Here is a 17,650-nt window from a genome sequence, read left to right as displayed (position 1 = left end):
ACATTATCAGATCGAGTTCGAGGCCGCCCAGAGCGTTGCCAAGGTCCTTGCCATGAGTCCCCTTGACATCAGGGGTGTTCGGGCTTTCTTCAGACCTTGGTAGCATGGATTTGACCCAGCAGCGGCGGAGCAGGGAGAGCGTCTTTTCCACGTTACAGTTTGCTTCCCTGGACTCCGCTGGGAGTATCTTCCGCTCCTCTCCAGGCTCGGAGCATTGGTGGGCTCGGTACTAGAGACTGGCCCCTCAGCAGCTTTAGTGGTGGCCAGAGCAGCTGGGCTACCTTCGGTCAGAGTGTTGGTGTCTGACATCTCCTCCCTTTCTAAGGTCATTCAGCTACCTAGGATAGGGGGGGGATGGATAGATCAGAGAGTGGAGTTCTCGGTGCTCCCGAATCAGTGCTTCATTTGCAGGCAGGCTGGCCATCTGGCCAAGGCCTGCCCTCGCAGGAGACCCCGACCCTCACCACAGCAGCAGGCTACTGATGGCCCGCCCACAGATTTGGCTCGGCAGGCTGCCTCCCGGACACCTGCTCAGGCCACAGAGACCTCGGAGTGGCAGCCTAGACAGGGGCGTCGCCGAGGGAGACAGCCACAGCAGCACGCACAGAGACCGCTGCAGCAGCAGCCACAGTCTCAGCCTCACTGGGTTCCCGTGAGGAACAGCTTTTCTCCCCTCCAGGAGGAGACCCCCGCGGCGACGACTCAGGACCAGGAGATGCCAGCACCCCCTCCTTCACCCCCCCCACCCCCACCCCCACCCCCGTCTCCTCCCACCGCCTTGCTTCCACCATCGCCTCATCCCGTCCCCGCTCCGGTTTCGGCAGCGGCTCCCTCTCCCCCCCCCCATCCCCCCATCCCCCCCCTCCTCCCCCACCGCCCGCCTCACCTTCCCGGGAGGCCCTGCGCTCTCAGCACTTTGAAGACTCAGGCAGTTGAGTTTTCTCATAACATGAGCGATCTGGAGTTGACAGATGTGATAGGCCGACTTTGGGAGTTGGCTCATTTTTTCTTGGATCCCGCGAGTGTGGATACCTCAGGGATTCGGCATTTGGTCGTGTGCATAGTGGCAGACTTAGCACGCGACCCTGCATGTGTGTGTATACACGAGGTTGCTCTGTCAGAGCGGAAGGCAGTCGCCATGGGCCACAGCCACTGGCGCCTGATCCGGGATTCTTGCAGTACACCGGGTGGGCAGATTCGCAGCCGCTCAGATGGGGACTACTCTCCATCCAAGCCGCTTGCGAAGGCCCGCCGTACGGCTGAGACAGCATCCACCTCAGCAGGGCATCCATGAGGATCATCTCATGGAATGTATAGTGCCTTGGCGGAGCACACTTCATACGCTATCGTGGTTGCTTGAGACAGGAGCTTCAGAGATGCCTGGTTGGTGGCAGCATTGATATTTTGATGATGCAGGAGCACCACTTGGGTGAGAGCAGGGTCCGGAGATATGGTTCGGTGATGCCTGGTAGATGGGACACTTTTTGGTCTGCAAGGTTTGGTCCTTTGGGTGGACTGGGTGGAGTATGCATGGTCAGTGCAGATGTATGGCGGCAGGCCATTGTGGATCGAGGGGTCATTGTGCCTAGTAGAGCAGAGTATGTCATTCTGAGGATGCATGATGAGCTATTGGGTGTGCTCAACGTCTATGCGCCCAATCATGCTAGTGCCAGAGCAGAGTTCTGGACCCAGGTTACGGATGCATTGCCAGAGGCCGCACATTGGTGTGTCGGGGCAGACATCAACATGCTTGAGGACCCGGCAGATAGGGTGGGAGGCAGTCATGTTACAGTGCAGGGCACGGAGCTTGCAGCTTGGGACCGGTTTTGCATGTCACTGAGGATCACTGATGCATGGCAGCATGGGGCTTTCTCCCGGTCTCAGGACAGTCTTAGTTTCTCTCGGTCGGATCGCCGGCAGGGAGGGACTAATCTATCACGGATTGATCGCTTTTATGTGGGCGACTGGTTAGGGGAGCGAGGGGGCTCCGTCGGCATTCTCGCTGGCACCTCATTTTCAGATCATGCGCCAGTTATTTTGACATTAGAGGAGGGGACACGGGAGTCCAGCTTGCAGTTGAGGATCCCAAAGAGGGTACTTACAGATCCCAGTCTCGCTGAGAGGATCTGGCATGATAGTCAATGCTCTGACCAGGATGCAGCGGGCCAGTGTGCCCAGGGACTCACCGATCTTAGCTCTTTTCTACATGTGCAGCTTTGACACGGCTGGGAGAGATTCGCGAGCGGGAGCATCGGCTGAGACGCAGCCTTGCTTCGCTACAGCGCCTTCAGGACCAGCAGCGTGCATCTGAGTGGGTGGCGTCCCAGCTGAGCCAGGCACGCCAGGAGGTTAGAAAGGTAGAGGAGCAGAGATATGAGTTTTACTATCGTCGTCAAGCCTCTCAGTGGATGCAGCTTGGTGATAAGAGTGACTGGAGAGTTTTTTGAGATCACTGGACCCCGTCATGCGCGAGGAGGAGTCCGCCAGCTTGGTAGACCGGATGGATCGGTAGCTACTGAGCTTGGGGAGATCAGAGCCATTGCCACTGCATTCTATAGAGACCTGTTTTCAGCGGAGCCAGCCACTGAGGATCGAGATGTTTGCAGACAGACTGTGTGGGCCCATGTGCAGAGGAGGGTCACAGACCGTATGCGTACAGTTCTAGGTGCGCCTCTGTCAGAGATTGAGCTTGGCGAGGCCTTGAGGGTCCTGCTGCGACATAGTTGCCCGGGGGAGGACGGACTGACGCCGGCCTTTTTTATGCGCTATTGGGACCTTTTGGGGCCAGGCCTCCGCAGGGGCTTTCAGCATGTTTTGGACACTGGGGTGATGCCGCAGAGCTTTTCAGAGGGCTTGATCTATCTTATCCCCAAGGGGGAGGGAGTATCAGATGATATTCGGCATTGGAGGCCTATTACGATCCTCAATACTGTCTACAAGGTCTTAGCAAAGGCCTTGAGTTTGAGGATCCAGCCCTTCCTGGGGGAGTTGATTCATGCTACTCAGACAGGATTTGTCAAGGAGCGCAGTATCCTTGACAACATCTTTACTTTCTGGGAGGCGACGGCCCGAGCTAGATTTCTTGGCGAGGACTTGGTCGTGATGCTTCTCGATTTTGAGAAGGCATACGATAGAGTTGATTGGGGTTTCTTAGAGGGCACTATGCTTCGCCTGGGCTTTGAGCCAGGATGGATCAGAGGGGTGGCAGCTCTGTATTGCACAGCTCGCAGCCAGGTGCTGATTTGGAGGACGGGGGCCGAGTTTTGAGCTGACCAGATCAGTCCGTCAGGGGTGTCCCCTCGCCCCTTTTCTTTTTCTCTTCTTTGCGGAGGCTATGAGCATGTATTTGACGGCAGAGGAGGTTGGTTTGAGAGGACTTCAGCTCCCAGTCCGGGGGGAGGACCTGCTTGATGCTGAGTTTGCAGACGACACGGGCTTATTTTTGCATGGCCAAGAGGCCAATCTTCTTCGGGCAGAGCAGTCGCTCCAGGTTTTTAGTGCAGCTTCGGGAGCATTGATCAATTGGCGCAAGACAGTGGCCTTTTGGATCAGTAGTGCTCCCACTCCGGCATGGAGCCCAGACCCCGGTTTTAGATGGATTCCTCCAAGCACAGCAGTGCGGTATTTGGGATGCCAGATTGGCCTAGATTTGTCACCTGAGCAGCAGATTGCCCCGCTTCTTCTGAGCATTCGGAAGAAGCTTTTGTATTGGAGTACAGCTCGACTATCCTTGGCGGGGAGGGTGGTGGTGGCAAATCAGGTGTTGTTAGCGACCATGTGGTACATTACGTCTTGTTGGATTTTCTCGAGCTCTTGCATCAGCCAGGTACAGTGGCTGATCAGGAACTTTCTGTGGTCTGGGCGGGACGGTCAGCCAGCTCGGGCAAAGGTTGCATGGGCAGATATTACACTTCAACTGGCTCAGGGAGGTTTGGGCATTATAGATCCAGTCGATCAGAGTAGAGCCTTATTGGGGAAGCTTATTGTTCGGGGGTTGCTTCCAGGCGCTGAGCCTTGGAAAGAGCTCCTCTTGCAGCGGCTGCAGGCTCCGGCACCCCCAGCAGAAGGTACTTGGGCACCAGAGATTCGCTGGATCTTCATAGAGATGAGGAGGACAGGCCTCAGTAGAGGATGGGAGGACAGATTTGCTTTGAGTATCCTGAGAGCTTGGGAGCTGCTGAGACCGGGGCTCTCTCAGCGACCTCCTTCTTGTGTTGAGGGGCGGGCCAGACAGCCGCTCATCTGGAGCCCAACGGTTCGCACGGAGCAGGGTCATATGCTGGGTTCTCGGCCTCGTCTAGCTTGGGGACCTTTAGCGGGGCAGGCCCAGCTCGTAGTTTTGGAGACTGGCAGGCCTTCTGCAGTCTCCCAGAGGAGATCCAGGTGGAGAGGCTGAGTCACTTCAGAGGGGGTTTGATTATGAGGGATGATATTCAGGAGGCACTCACAGAGGAGTGGTTCACGCCTCTCGAGTCAGCGGCCCCACGGTGGATGGGAGCCTTTACACAGTTGGAGATCCTGATTGCAGTCAGAGCTTGCACTGAGGATGGCAGTTGCCTCTACTATGAGATTCAGGATGAGGGCAGACTCCAGAGAGTGGAGGTGGAGTCACCTTTGGTTGCAGAGTGCACCTTTCAGAGGATTCGGGTAGTGGCCGCGGCTTCTCGGAAGTGGCATATTGACCCCGACCTTGCAGATGTGCTCCCGGATTGGCGCATATGGGCATATGCAGCGCGCCCCTTGGCCTGGCTACAGTGGGACCCCAGGGAGTACGAGTGGCATGATCCTTATGCATCCCTTGAGGCCAGAGAGATTACCTTTTTCCAGTATACTGTTTGGCTGGGGCGGCATATTTTGACGGCGAGGAGGACGATCTCTCCAGCGGCAGCGGGGCATTGGCGGCTACAGGGACTCTCACAAGAGTTCCTAGAGGATTTTTGGGCTCGGCTCTGGGCTAGTCGACAGGCCCGCAGGATCTCGACTTTTCAGTGGCTGGTCGCCCACAGGGGCTCAGCAGTTGGCACTTGGCTTGTTTACAGCGGTCTTCCGGCGGCCTGTGTCCGATGCGGCCACCCTATGGAGACACAGAGACATTGCCTTTGGGATTGCCCTCAGGCGCAGCAGATTTGGCTGCGGATGCTGCGTATTCTGGCTCCCCTCTCTCCAGAGGGTATGTTTACGTGGGGTGCCGCTGCTTGGTCGACCTCTTTAGGGCCTGCGATGGGCTATGAGATGGAGCAGGGCAGTCAGGCCATCAGATTCATTAGGGGCCAGCCTCGCCTGGTTCCGGCACCGGATTTCTCGTCCGCCAGCTGGACACAGGAGAGGGATTTACGATGGGAGCTCCTCAGCAGCCTCACCATCTGGTTCACCTGGAGGGCCCGGTGCTTCACGGCCTTTGAGGGGAGATTGGAGCCACCAGCATAGACTGTACGGGGGATTTGGCAGGAGTTTATCCACACCCTGCGAGGACAGTACGACCGCATCCGGGGAGACTCGGATGAGGCGATCTTGCGGCGCCAGGCCTTTCACACCACTTGGCGCTGTGGCCCCTTCTACACCTTACACACGGGATTCCCCCGTTGGCACTACAGGCCACCTGTTTGGCTCTTCCCCCCCCCCCCCCCCCCCCCCCCCCCCCCCCCCCCCCTATTGTATGATTTAGCCTCTCAGTCCTTTGTGCTGATGCTTGTATTTTGCAGCACCTAGGGAGAGTCTCCCGGGCTGCCATGATGTATTCACTGCTCTTCTCTCTCTTATGAGCAGGAGAGATTTTTTGTAGCCCTACGGGCGTTTTTTATATAACTAATGAAAGGATCTTTTCTCGGGAAAAAAAAAAAGCACCTACTTCTTGTAGATTCAAAATGTAAATATGGTGATAGAGAGATACTTGGCTTAGGCAACCCATATAAAAATACAACGGCACGGAAACCTTACTTTTTCCCACCTCCACGATTAGGTTTTCTCTGATACCAACTATGAGGGGCTCCTCGCAAGGATCGCTATATACACATGCATGAACAAGATTAGAGGAACCAAATAAAAGGATTGCAGGGAAGCTCACCACCCAATCAAAGGTTCGTGTCCACAAACCTCTCCCGAGCCAGGGGCCAGGGGCTTAGGTTCCACTCCCACGAAACATACCAGTCAGCCCTAGCGTCCCAAATCACTAGTGCCTGTCCACAAGGGTCCTTGGCTGGACTACCCGTGATCCACCATGTCCATGGTAGGAGTAAACCTCTTGGTCCAGGTCTAGACTAGCAAGGGTAAGCCTCCTGGTCCAGGTCCAGACCACAATGAATCAATAATAACCCGAGACTCACTTATATAGGAATTGTTGCTGCTATAAATAACAGTCATGTCATGAATATCCAATAAACTTGGATTTATTAATTCTGAACTGTCAAGTCATGACTAGTCAATAACAGTCAAGTAATGAATAGCAGCATAGAATTGGGCAGCCTTTCTAGGGCTGTTTACAGCTTATGGGAAGCTGGAATGAATTATCAGGCCAGGTCATGTGCCCAGAGGTTGGCAAGGGATCAGGCATGTCTTAGGCTTGGTACGAACACTTTTGGGGCATTTTGATTAATTAAACATGTCCTTTATTGCTGGCCAGGAGGCCGATGTCCAATGGTAGAGGAGGACAACAGCTATAATATGGGGCCTAGGTTCCTCATTTCTCCATGCTTTCCCCTCTGAAACCATCAGCCCTTCAAACCAAGCGTAGCCATTTGAGGTGGTGCAACTTTTCTGGGACCAGGTTGCCTTTAAGGATCAAAGACCGCTGTGAAATGTTCATGAAGAGACCAGTAGGACATTTGCGGCGTGCTTTTTTGTGGAGACTTTTGGGTGAATTGCAGCTTTTGTATTGATTTGTTTGTATGAATGTAGGTGCCCAATGGACAGGTATTGTGACAAGTATCGCAATAGAGATGCTAAAGTCAGATATGGTGGATGCAGTTATCTGCGTGCAAAGGTACCATTTTGTTTATGTTGGGCCAGAGTGATTTTGGCTATCATTTTTTGATCCTAGTCTCTAGGGGTAGGACAACAGCCATGTGACATCATTGTTTGAAACATCAAGCAAGAGCAACGTTTTCACATTTATGTGTTGTCATTTGTACAGTGACCCAGAAGACCGCTTCACGCCAAGGCCTATCCTTGCAAAGTGAGTCTTTTCTCAAGCATCCTTTCTAGGCACACTAAAGCAAAGAATAATGCCTACTGCTTATTATCGCTAAAGTTGTGTGCCAAACCTTCAATTTTCTTACAGAATGTGCAATAGATGTTTGATGTCTGGAAGGTTTTTTTGGTTTTGTGACTTGCTTACAGGACACCGGAAGAAGTTCTAGCAGCAAGAGGAGTGAAGCCTACACTTTCTCCAAATTTGAACACACTGGCTCTGGTGGAGGTAAGGTTCAACCTCTTTTACTACCAAAAAACATTTTCAAGGGTTAGTCGTTATGTTCTTGGTATCTGGCATAGTTACAGAAAATTGACCAGAACACTGGGTTTTTAGGCTGTATCAGGTGTCCAAAGGTCTGAAACACATTTCGGCCGTTTCTGTTTCTGTAATGATATGTTTCAACAAGAAACAAAAGCCGCCCCCCCCCCCCCCCCCCCCCCCCCCGCCGATGCCCCGTGCCTGCCCAAAACCGCGAACAAACCCTTATGCCTGATAACACCTGCCATTTCCCCCTGCAAATTCTTTATTCTAGACAAAATTTGGCTTCTCGTTTGTTCTTGTTTTGCACCAATTTTGTTGCTTCTAGTATCCCTTCCTTAATCTCCTATTTTCTTACACCTTCATGTCTTCTTCTCTACCGTCTCCATTTTTTTGCATCCCCCTTGCTGACCTGGTGTTTCCTGTTTCAGCCCTTTTTCCCCCCCTGTTTCCCATAATTATGGTGTGTGGAGATTGTGCTTGATTTCATCATGTATTGATTTTTTTCGGGTTGTGTTTGGTTTTATTGTATATTGATTTCTTTCAGGCTTCTGGAGTGAAACGGCTTCTTTTTTGTGGGGTAGGCTGTCAGGTGCAAGGTAAACGTACATTCCTACAAGCCTATGTTTCTTATGGTGTCTTCAAACATGCTTTGACCATTGTTAGAATCTACAAGTCTTTTTCCATTATTTGAAGGTTTGGGAGAAGACGTCTTGTTTAAGGTGATTGCTATGCTTTCAAGATTAAAAAAATAATAATTCTGCAACTCTTTTTAACTAACCAAAGCAATGCCTTTCTCCTCCCTCCATTGTGCTTCTACTGTTCAAGTTTACCAATAGTAGTGCATGCAAGTCATCAGTTTCAAAGACATCTGTTTGCATATGTGTGTTGATTTAAGTTGAAACCTTCATGACATTTTGGCTCTTTATTCGAATATAAAATTTCGGCCCTTCATCATGATGTTAGTCGAATTCTCATGTGATATAGCTGAGGGAGACCTCTTGACCATACTCATTTGCCCCCATGCTTGGTATATTGGAGAGTGGTATACCATCCATTGAGGGCTGATACTCCTCTCATGTTTTATGTTTCATGTTCCTTGTATTCCATGATGAGATTTCCATGGACATTTTTGTATCATTCCTGTGAGATAGTTTTGTTTTGTTCTATTTTATTTTCTATTCCATGATGAGATATGCCATGGACATTATTGTATCACTTTGGTCTCATAGGCCCAAGAGGCTTAATATATCTTTCTTTCTTGGTTTCTTTCTTTTTCCCTCTCTTTCTTCTTGGGCAGGTGTTTTTCTTTTCCATGTTGTCTCATATGTCCATGGATCATATGGTTATCTTTTTTGGTCTCCTAGACATGTTGGGTCTTTAGTAGAGTTATTAAAATCTCTCTCTCTCTCTCTCTCTCTCTCTCTCTCTCTCTCTCTCTCTCTCTCTCTCTCTCTCGCCATCCGTTCCCTTCGCCTCCCTCTGCTCTGGCCGCCGCCCATCGCGCTGTTTTTCCCCGTCGCCCTCCGCCATCTCTCTCTCTCTCTCTCTCTCTCCTCTCTCTCTCTCCTCTCTCTCTCTCTCTCTCTCTCTCTCTTCGCCACCCGTCGCCCTGTTTTTCCGCGCTGTTTATCCCCATCGCCCTTCCTTTCCTTTGCTCTGGCCGCCGCCCGTCGCCCTGTTTCCTCGTCGCCCTCCGCCATCTGACTCTGTTCGCCGCCCGCTGTGCACCCATCATCTGCCTGTTCGCCAGCCCCTCCACCTCCCTTCTCCCACCCACCCTTCCTCAGGCCCCCAAGGCAGCAACATAACTCTCTCTCTTTGCTGAATCTCCTCTCTTTCCCTTTCCCCTAGATGACTTGAAACCCCCCCCTCCCCCCCTGTTGGCTGCTGTTTCGCGCTGGTGTCATGGATTAATTTTTAGTCCATTGGCCGTGGGAAGTTCTGCAAAAAGTCATGGCCAAGACCGGGTTTAAAGAGGAGCTCGTGAAGGTGGAGGACAAGCTTGGCACAATGATCAAAGAAAACAAGAAGATGGTTGACTCTTCCATTACCGCAATCATAAACCGTCTCTCCAAACTCGAGAAGGGATTTGACAAAATCCAAGAGCTCGAAGAGAGATCTTCCACCAAGCAAGAGGCTGAGATTTCAGCCTTAAAGGAGGAACTAGTGGAGGCCAAATTGCATGCTAAAAGTCAAGCGGCTGAAATCTCAGCCCTCAAAAAGGAGTTGGAAGTCACTTCAAAAAGCAAGCTTGAGGATGGAAAATTTCAGTCCTCCTTTATTGAAGAGCTGAATAGCATGAAGGAACAAATGAGGATCATTCGAGAGGAGGAGGAGCAACATAAAGAGAAGACATCTTCATGGGTGGAGGTGATCACAAAGACACAAAAGAAGATGGACGAGGTGGAGAAATGGATCGAGGTCGCCAAGAAAGGGAAAGGTAAAGAATCGCCCACTCCCACCATCATCAACATGACCCTTGAAGAGGAGCAAAGGAGGAAGACCCGGGCCTTACATGTACGAGTGTCCGGTCTAAAAGATCGTGATGATGCGGAAGGGGAAACCAAGGAGCTCTTCTCTATGATGGGCATTGAAGCCACGCACACAAAGGCATGGAGAGTGGGAAAGAAGAGAGAAGGTAGTGGCGAATCTTCTAAGGAGAGAGCACTTATCATTCGTTTTCCCTCCATGGAAGTGAAGAAGGACATCTTGAAGAGACGTCCTACACTCTAGAAGACGGGAATATTTCTTGGAGATGATCTCACGCTCTCGCAACTTGCCCACATGAAAGAAGTTATGCCAGAGATAAGGGCAGCCCGAGAGAAAGGGAAAGTGGCCTTCTATAGAGATGGTAGAGTGGTGATTATGGAGAGGCGCTCTTCATGACGGCGCGAGACCTATGGGACTACACTCAAAGTTGCTACTTGGAATTGTAATGGATCTCTACGCCTTGATGTAGGGGCTTTTGAGGATAGTTTCACTGGGAGGGACATCATCTTCTACTGTGAGACGCATCAGGCTCCTGGACAGTCCATGCCACATGTTAGTGGATACCGATGGGAGACAGCTTGTAGAAAGGAGACTCGTTCAGAGCATAGAGGACGGGGCTCGGGAGGAGTGGCAGTATTGTTTAGAGAGGAGCTACAGCCACTGATACATATAGTCCGCAGAGATGAGCAGGCTAGGTACATGTGGGTTAGACTGAGGGCAGAGACGGGCAGATATCTCTACATTGCTATATGCTAGTTTGCTCCTAGTACATCAGTGCATGCATCACCTAGCAGGCAGTCTTCCTTTTCTATTTTGGATGATGACATTTGGGAGTTCTCCAGGGATGGTGACATCATTCTCCTGGGGGACTTCAATGCCAGGACCGCCCATAACCAGACAGTATTTTATGATACCTTAGAGGAGATGTTGAGGGAGCTTGATGTTAGGGATATGGGCCTATCTAGACTCTCACAAGATGAGGAACATACAGTGTATGGGCGGTATTTGATAGACATGGGGACTGCACATGGATTGGCCATCCTGAATGGCCTACAGAGATTCCCGACATCGGGCGGTTTCACTAGCTTTCCACATAGGCATGGCGCTAGTACAGTGGACTATGTTATGGCTCAGCCCAGTCTCATTCCCTCTTTTCAGGATTTTATGGTAGGCACTAGGCCGGTTGGAATAGTAGTGGATCATGCTATCTTGTCCTTCACTCTCACATTTCAGTTCAGCACCGCTCCATTGGGACAGGTCTCCACACACACTCGTTACACCTTTACGAGGGAGACTGACATCGTGTACATGGATGAGATATACAGATGCTGATGTGCCGAGGAGCCGGGACGGCCATTAGATGAGCTCACTCAGATATTGATAGAGACGCTTCATGCTGCAGCATCAGAGGCATATCCCCATAGTTAGCCTACACGGAGACGATCTGGGAACATGCCCCAGAACAGTTGGTATGATGAGGAGTGCAGAGAGATGAGGATCAGATTACAGAGAGAGGTGCTCATGGGTGTTACCACTCACAGACAGTCACGGATTACCTTCCGGCACCTAGTGCGACGGAAGAAGAGGGCTTATCTTGCTCAGTTAGAGAGGGATTTGTATCAGTTATTTATGAGTCAGGACTCAGGCGAGGCATGGAGACTATTCCATGAGCATTCACCATCACCAGCCATTACCTCCACAGAGATTTGGGGTGAGTATGCAGCATCCCTGTACACAGCAGCATGATAGCCGCCCCTGCTAGACCCATCGAGCCATGCCCAGAGACATGTGCTTTCTTTACTGCTGAGATGGTAAGGAAAGCTATTGACAGGATGAGGACTGGGAGAGCATATGATCATGATGGTTTGGTAGCAGAACACTTTATTCATGCCAGAGATATGCTTGCAGAGCTTATTGCTATGATGTTTAACCAAGCCATGTGTGAGGGTTTTCCTGAGACTTGGAATATGTCCACGATTGTGCCTATCTTCAAGTCAAGGCATCCCATGCTTCCTGGGAATTATCGTACCATCATGATTGGTCACACATTGGCTAGATTATATGCATCTATTCTTGAGCAGGAGTTGAGTAGATGGGCAGAGAGAGAGGGCATACGTGCATCAGGGCAGGCAGGGTTTAGGAGAGGTTTCTCCACTCTTGACCATATCTTGACACTCAGAGCTATTATTGAGGAGGGCAGATTACATGGCAAGAGGATTTATTGTTGCTTTGTGGATTTCCACAAAGCTTTTGACACAGTACCGAGAGCCAGACTGATGCGCAGACTACAGGAGATGGGAGTGCCCACAGAGCTGATTTGGGGAATCATGGCTTTCTACAGGACAGTCGTGGGGTAGGTACGTACCACTCAGGGTATATCTGAGATGGTTCACTCCACTATTGGGGTGAAACAGGGCTGCCCCCTTTCTCCCACCTTATTTGGGATGTACGTGGATGAGGTTTCAGACTATGTAGAGCGGGAGGGTGACAGAGGAGCACAGCTAGCAGGGACATGGATTCCGCTGTTATTGTATGCTGATGATATTGTGCTGATCTCAGATTCTCCAGAGGGGATGCAGCGTCATTTGGATGCATTGCACACGTTTGCACAGGACAGTGGATTGTCTGTTAACCTTGGTAAAACCAAGGTGATGGTGTGTAACACCACAGCATAGTGGGTTAGGAGGTCAGTACCCACCTTTACATATGGTTAGGAGACAGTGGAGTATACAGATGCATATACTTACCTTGGTGTGGTTTTTAGTGGCCCACTATTTTCCTTGAGGAGAGCAGCGGAGACCAGATTGACCAAAGCTTATGCAGCATTGAGAAGACTAGAAAGGATGTGTTCACAGGTTCAGTTTTAGGAACCTCGAACAAAGCTCTGGCTCTTTGACACTTTGGTCACTTCAGCCATGCTGTATGGAGTGGAGATATGGGGACCCTCAGTGGATCACCACAGTTGAGCTGGTAGCACTGATGGATGGAGACGTATGGAGAGGCCCTTGGTTTCCATGATTTCCCGCATGATTAGGACCAAGGCCTCCTTACCACATGATATTATCCGTGCAGAGATGGTTGCCTCCCCATTGGTAGTAGAGGCACTCACTCGATTAGTCTCCTTTATACATAGCACTTGGGCTCTCCCTAGAGACAGATATGCTCGCTTAGCACTGGAGTCTTCACGATAGTTGGCATCACAAGGAGACGGATCGTGTTGGTATGCACAGATGACAGCTTGGTTCCAGCTGCATGCTTTAGTATGGACAGGCTACCTCCATTTCAGTACTCCCTGGATGCACCCTCCCTCTCTCTCACACGGGCAGAGATTACCAGACTTATCAAGCATGACTTGATTCAGCTGGACACTAGGAGGACATGGATACAGCCGACACACGAGCTTGGTCCAAAGATGGCTTTCTATAGAGATCATCTTCTCCAGCTCACGCAGGATGGGTTTGTGATTAGACCCAGCTACATGGATACTCATCTTTCTCATGGGGTACGGTGTTCTATTGGTTAGATGCGCACATCCTCACACCAGCTAGAGATTGAGACTGGCAGATTGAGAGGAGTACCAGCTGAGGCCAGGATTTGTCAGCTGTGCCAGATGTAGCCAGAGACAGAGTTACATTACATATGTCACTGTCCAGTATATTATGAGATACGAGGCCGTTTTCACTGCCTGTTTAGAGTCATGAAATACCAGGATCACTTTCTAGAGTCATGAGATACCAAGATCAGAGATGCCTCGGATTATACTTGCTGGAGCTTTGTAGACATAGAGAGGGTCTCTTGAGAGGGAGGGGATCAGAGAGGGAGAGACACCTACAGAGGCAGATTATAGACTTCTTTCGACTAGAGATTGAGCAGATTGAGCAGTCAGGCCAGCAGGCATTGCAGCTAGCCCCAGAGTATAGCCGCACCAGAGGTACACTGATTGATCGGGCTATAGAGCTGGGGCGGTCCAGGTGCCCCAAGATGAGAGGCCCATCTCGACACCGGCGGAGACTACAACAGAGTATCAGGACCATACTAGCACGGCATGGGAGACGTCCAGTCAGAGTACTCACCATGGAGGACATTGAGGATATCCGCCATCGACCGATGAGACATCTTTGGATAGTGACGTGTGTGATGCTTACCTTTGTTGCTGGAGTTTTCCTCCCAGATGTTATCCATTAGGAGCACCTAGTACCGTACTTTTCCTCATAGTTGTTTCAGTTTCAGTTAGTTGTTTAGTTGTTTTTAGCTTTTCTTACACAGACATTGTATCAGATCCACCAATTGTTGTAACCTTTTTGGTCTCATAGGTCATTTTGGCCTTCTCAAGACGTTAGTATATCATTTCATTTCGTTTCTCTCTCTACATCCAACAACACAAGAAAGAGACGGACAATGCAATTAATATGGTCAACCGGAGCCTTCTTGACAAAGTCAAGAAGCTTGAAGCGCGGAAAGCAGCCCAAGATGCAGAGATCGCAAATCTCAAGAAGGAGATAGAAGAAGCACGTGCTCAACATAAGCTCGAGGAAGGTGAAATTCAGCCCGCCATGATGGAGGAGCTGAACACCATCAAGGCCCAAGTGAGAACACTTAAAGAGGGAGAAGAAAAGAAGGCCCGGGAGACCTCCTCGTGGGTGGAGGTGCTCACGAAGACGCAAAAGCAAGTAGATGAAGCGGAAAAATGGATAGAAGTGGTCAAGAAAGGTAAGAACAAGGAGGCCGAAAGCACATCTACCTCGAAAATTATCAACCTAACCATTGAGGAGGAACAAAGAAGAAAGACAAGGGAACTTCATGTGCGGATCTCGGGTCCTAAGGACGGTGACAATGTAGAGGAGGAAGCCAAAGATTTATACACACGCATGGGCATTTCAAGGCCTACACACACGGGGGCTTGGAGAGTGGGCAAGAAAGACAAGAATGGAGGAGAGAGCTCTCATTTTACGCTTTCCCACCTTGGAGGCCAAGAAGGATTTCTTAGGAGCTTCAGCCACTCATCCATGTTATGCACCGTGATGAGAGCGCGAGGTACATGTGGGTCAAAGTGAGGGCAGATGAGGGTAGACCCCTATAAATTGCTATATGTTACTTTCCACCCAGCACACTGCACGAGCCAACATCCCGAGAGACCAACTCCATACTTCCTAGGCACGTGTACAACCCCAAAGGCAGTACTTTGGTGTCTCCTCTGTCTCTTGGCACAGCTAACACAGACCCTCCTACCCTATCTGCCCACAACCAGCTCCCCACTGAAAGCCCCCTGTGGGCCACCAACCGGAGAAAATAGGAGGAATTGTATATTCTAGCACTATATGGCTGTGATTTATCATCTGCTTCCTTGTTTAGAGTCTGTAGACTACTTTAGGGCTAACTCGTGATAATTTTATCATTGGGGATGATGGTCAGGTAAGTCTTGTGGGAATTTTCTTATTGGTACTCAACCAGTTTATGCAGCGCCCAAGGGGCAATCTCCATATACGATTCTAGATGAGGACATATGGGAGTTCTCCATGGAGGGAGGATGTTATCATACTTGGGGACTTTATTGCTCGAATGGCTCAGTACAGACCTCCTCCTTTGACACTTCGGAGGAGATGTTGAGAGAGAGATGTGTGGAGGAGATGTGTTTGACCCGAAGATCACAGGATGAGGTGGAGTGTACTGAGTATGGGAGATACCTCTTGGAGATGGGGATTGCACATGGGCTGGCCATTTTAAATGGCCTAGAGAGGTATCCACTTGCCAGTGGCTTTACTTGCTTTCCACATAGACATGGGGCCAGCACAGTGGATTATGTTTTAGCCTCACCAACCTTCATCCTGAGTATCCAGGATTTTGCGATTGGCCCCAAGCCCAACGGAGTTACGGTGGATCATGCACTTATCTCCTTTACGGTGGATTTCCACTACAGTACCCGCCAGGTTGGGCAATCCTCCTATCACCGGAGATATACCTTCTGTAGAGAGACTGATGGAGTATACACTGCAGAGATCTACAGCTTGTTGAGTGCAGAGGATCCACAGAGGCCATTAGCAGAGCTCACACAGATCTTGACAGAGGCTTTACATACAGCTGCAGCGACGGCCTTCCCACACACGCAGCCCACAGTACAACCACCTTCTGGGAGCATGCCCCAGAATAGTTGGTATGATGATGAGTGTCAAAGCCTGGCTACAGAGAGAGGTGGCCACAGGTGTTACTACATATAGACAGTCACGCATCATCTTCTGATGCCTCTTAGCTCGGCTGGAGAGAGACATGTATCAGCTGTTTTTGAGTCAGGATTCTGGGGAGGCCTGGAGATTGCTTAGAGAGCACCCCCCGCTTCCGGCCATCACCTCTCCAGATACATGGGCCGAGTATGCAACCTCCCTCTACACAATACTAGAGCAGCCACCACTACGAACCCTCCAGAGCCTTGTCCACCCACTTCTACCTTCTTCACGGCAGAGATGGTGAGGAGGGCCATCAAGAGATTGCATACAGGGAGGGCACTGGATCATGAGGGCATTGTAGCCGAGCATTTCATACATGCGAGAGATATGATTGCAGACTTGCTAGCTCTCATGTTTAATAGAGCCACGTGTGAGGGGTTTCCTGGGACTTGGAGTACTTCCACAATTGTGCCGGTACTCAAGTCTAGAGATCCGAGCCTGCCGACTAACTACCGCACCATTATGATTGGTCACTCGCTCGCCAAGCTATATGCCTCTATTCTTGAGCAGGAGTTGAGCAGATGGGCAAAGAGACAAGGGGTCCGAGCTCAGGGACATGCCGGTTTCTTCAGGAGGAGATTCTCTACTGTGGATCATATCCTTACCCTCAGGGCTATCATTGAGGAGGGCAGAGCACATGGGAGGATGATCTACTGTGGCTTTGTGGATTTCCGCAAGGCCTTTGACACAGTGCCCAGAGCTAGACTGATGCGCAGGTTGCAAGACTTGGGGGTTCCATGTGAGCTCATTTGGGGTATTATGGCACTTTATGAGACAGTAGTTGGGCAGGTGCGGACTTCAGAGGGTCTCTCCTAGCCAGTACACTCCACTATAGGGGTGAAACAGGGCTGCCTGCTCTCTCCGACTCTATTTGGACTATACATTGATGAGATCTCTGATTATATTGGGACACGAGGGGACAGAGGAGCCCAGTTGGCTGGCACTTGGATACCTTTGCTCTTATATGCTGATGATATTGTGCTTATAGCAGACTCACCACAGGGTATGCAAAGGCACTTGGATACTTTACATGCTCATGCACAGGACAGTGGGCTCTTAGTTAACCTTGGTAAGACCAAGGTTATGGTGTTTAATACTACAGCTCAGTGGGTCTGGAGATCAGCGTCTATTTTCACATATGGGCAGGAGACAGTGGAGTATGTTGACTCATACACATATCTTGGAGTGGTGTTCACTGGGCCCACATTTTCCATGAGGGGGGCAGCAGAGGCTAGATTGACTAGAGGATATGCAGCACTAGGAGGTCTAGAGAGGATGTGCTCACAGGTACAGTTTTAGGAGCCACTCACTAAGCTGTGGCTTTTTGACACACTGGTCACATCGGCTATGCTATATGGAGTACAGATCTGGGGGCCTAGCCTAGATCGTCACGGTCGATCAGGACGCACATACGATGGATGGAGATCGATGGAGAGACCACTTGTGTCCATGATCTCTAGGATGATTCGGACTAAGGCCTCGGTACCCC

General features: G+C 50.6%; 2 protein-coding genes across 2 annotated transcripts in view; both read left to right on the top strand.

Moving 5' to 3' along the window:
- The window catches only part of HCAR (coenzyme F420 hydrogenase family / dehydrogenase, beta subunit family), a 173,616-nt gene that overhangs the window by 78,149 nt on the left and 77,817 nt on the right, over positions 1-17,650 (top strand). The window contains exons 5-8 of the mRNA XM_086812046.1: positions 6,895-6,979; positions 7,130-7,171; positions 7,336-7,414; positions 7,995-8,046. Coding sequence (XP_086668172.1) covers positions 6,895-6,979; positions 7,130-7,171; positions 7,336-7,414; positions 7,995-8,046 — 258 coding nt within the window. The remainder of the gene's footprint in view (positions 1-6,894; positions 6,980-7,129; positions 7,172-7,335; positions 7,415-7,994; positions 8,047-17,650) is intronic.
- On the top strand, positions 14,341-15,301 carry LOC147628873 (uncharacterized). The gene is made up of 2 exons (XM_086812423.1): positions 14,341-14,847; positions 15,293-15,301. The coding sequence occupies exons 1-2, from the start codon at positions 14,350-14,352 to the stop codon at positions 15,299-15,301; spliced, it is 507 nt and encodes a 168-aa protein (XP_086668549.1). The 5' UTR covers positions 14,341-14,349.

This window comes from Cibotium barometz, chromosome 18 (assembly GCF_041138505.1).
Source record: "Cibotium barometz isolate CiBa-2024 chromosome 18, ASM4113850v1, whole genome shotgun sequence".
Taxonomy (NCBI): Eukaryota; Viridiplantae; Streptophyta; class Polypodiopsida; order Cyatheales; family Cibotiaceae; genus Cibotium; species Cibotium barometz.
Note: the sequence above shows the minus strand (reverse complement) of the source record. Positions and strands in the feature narration are given on the sequence as shown.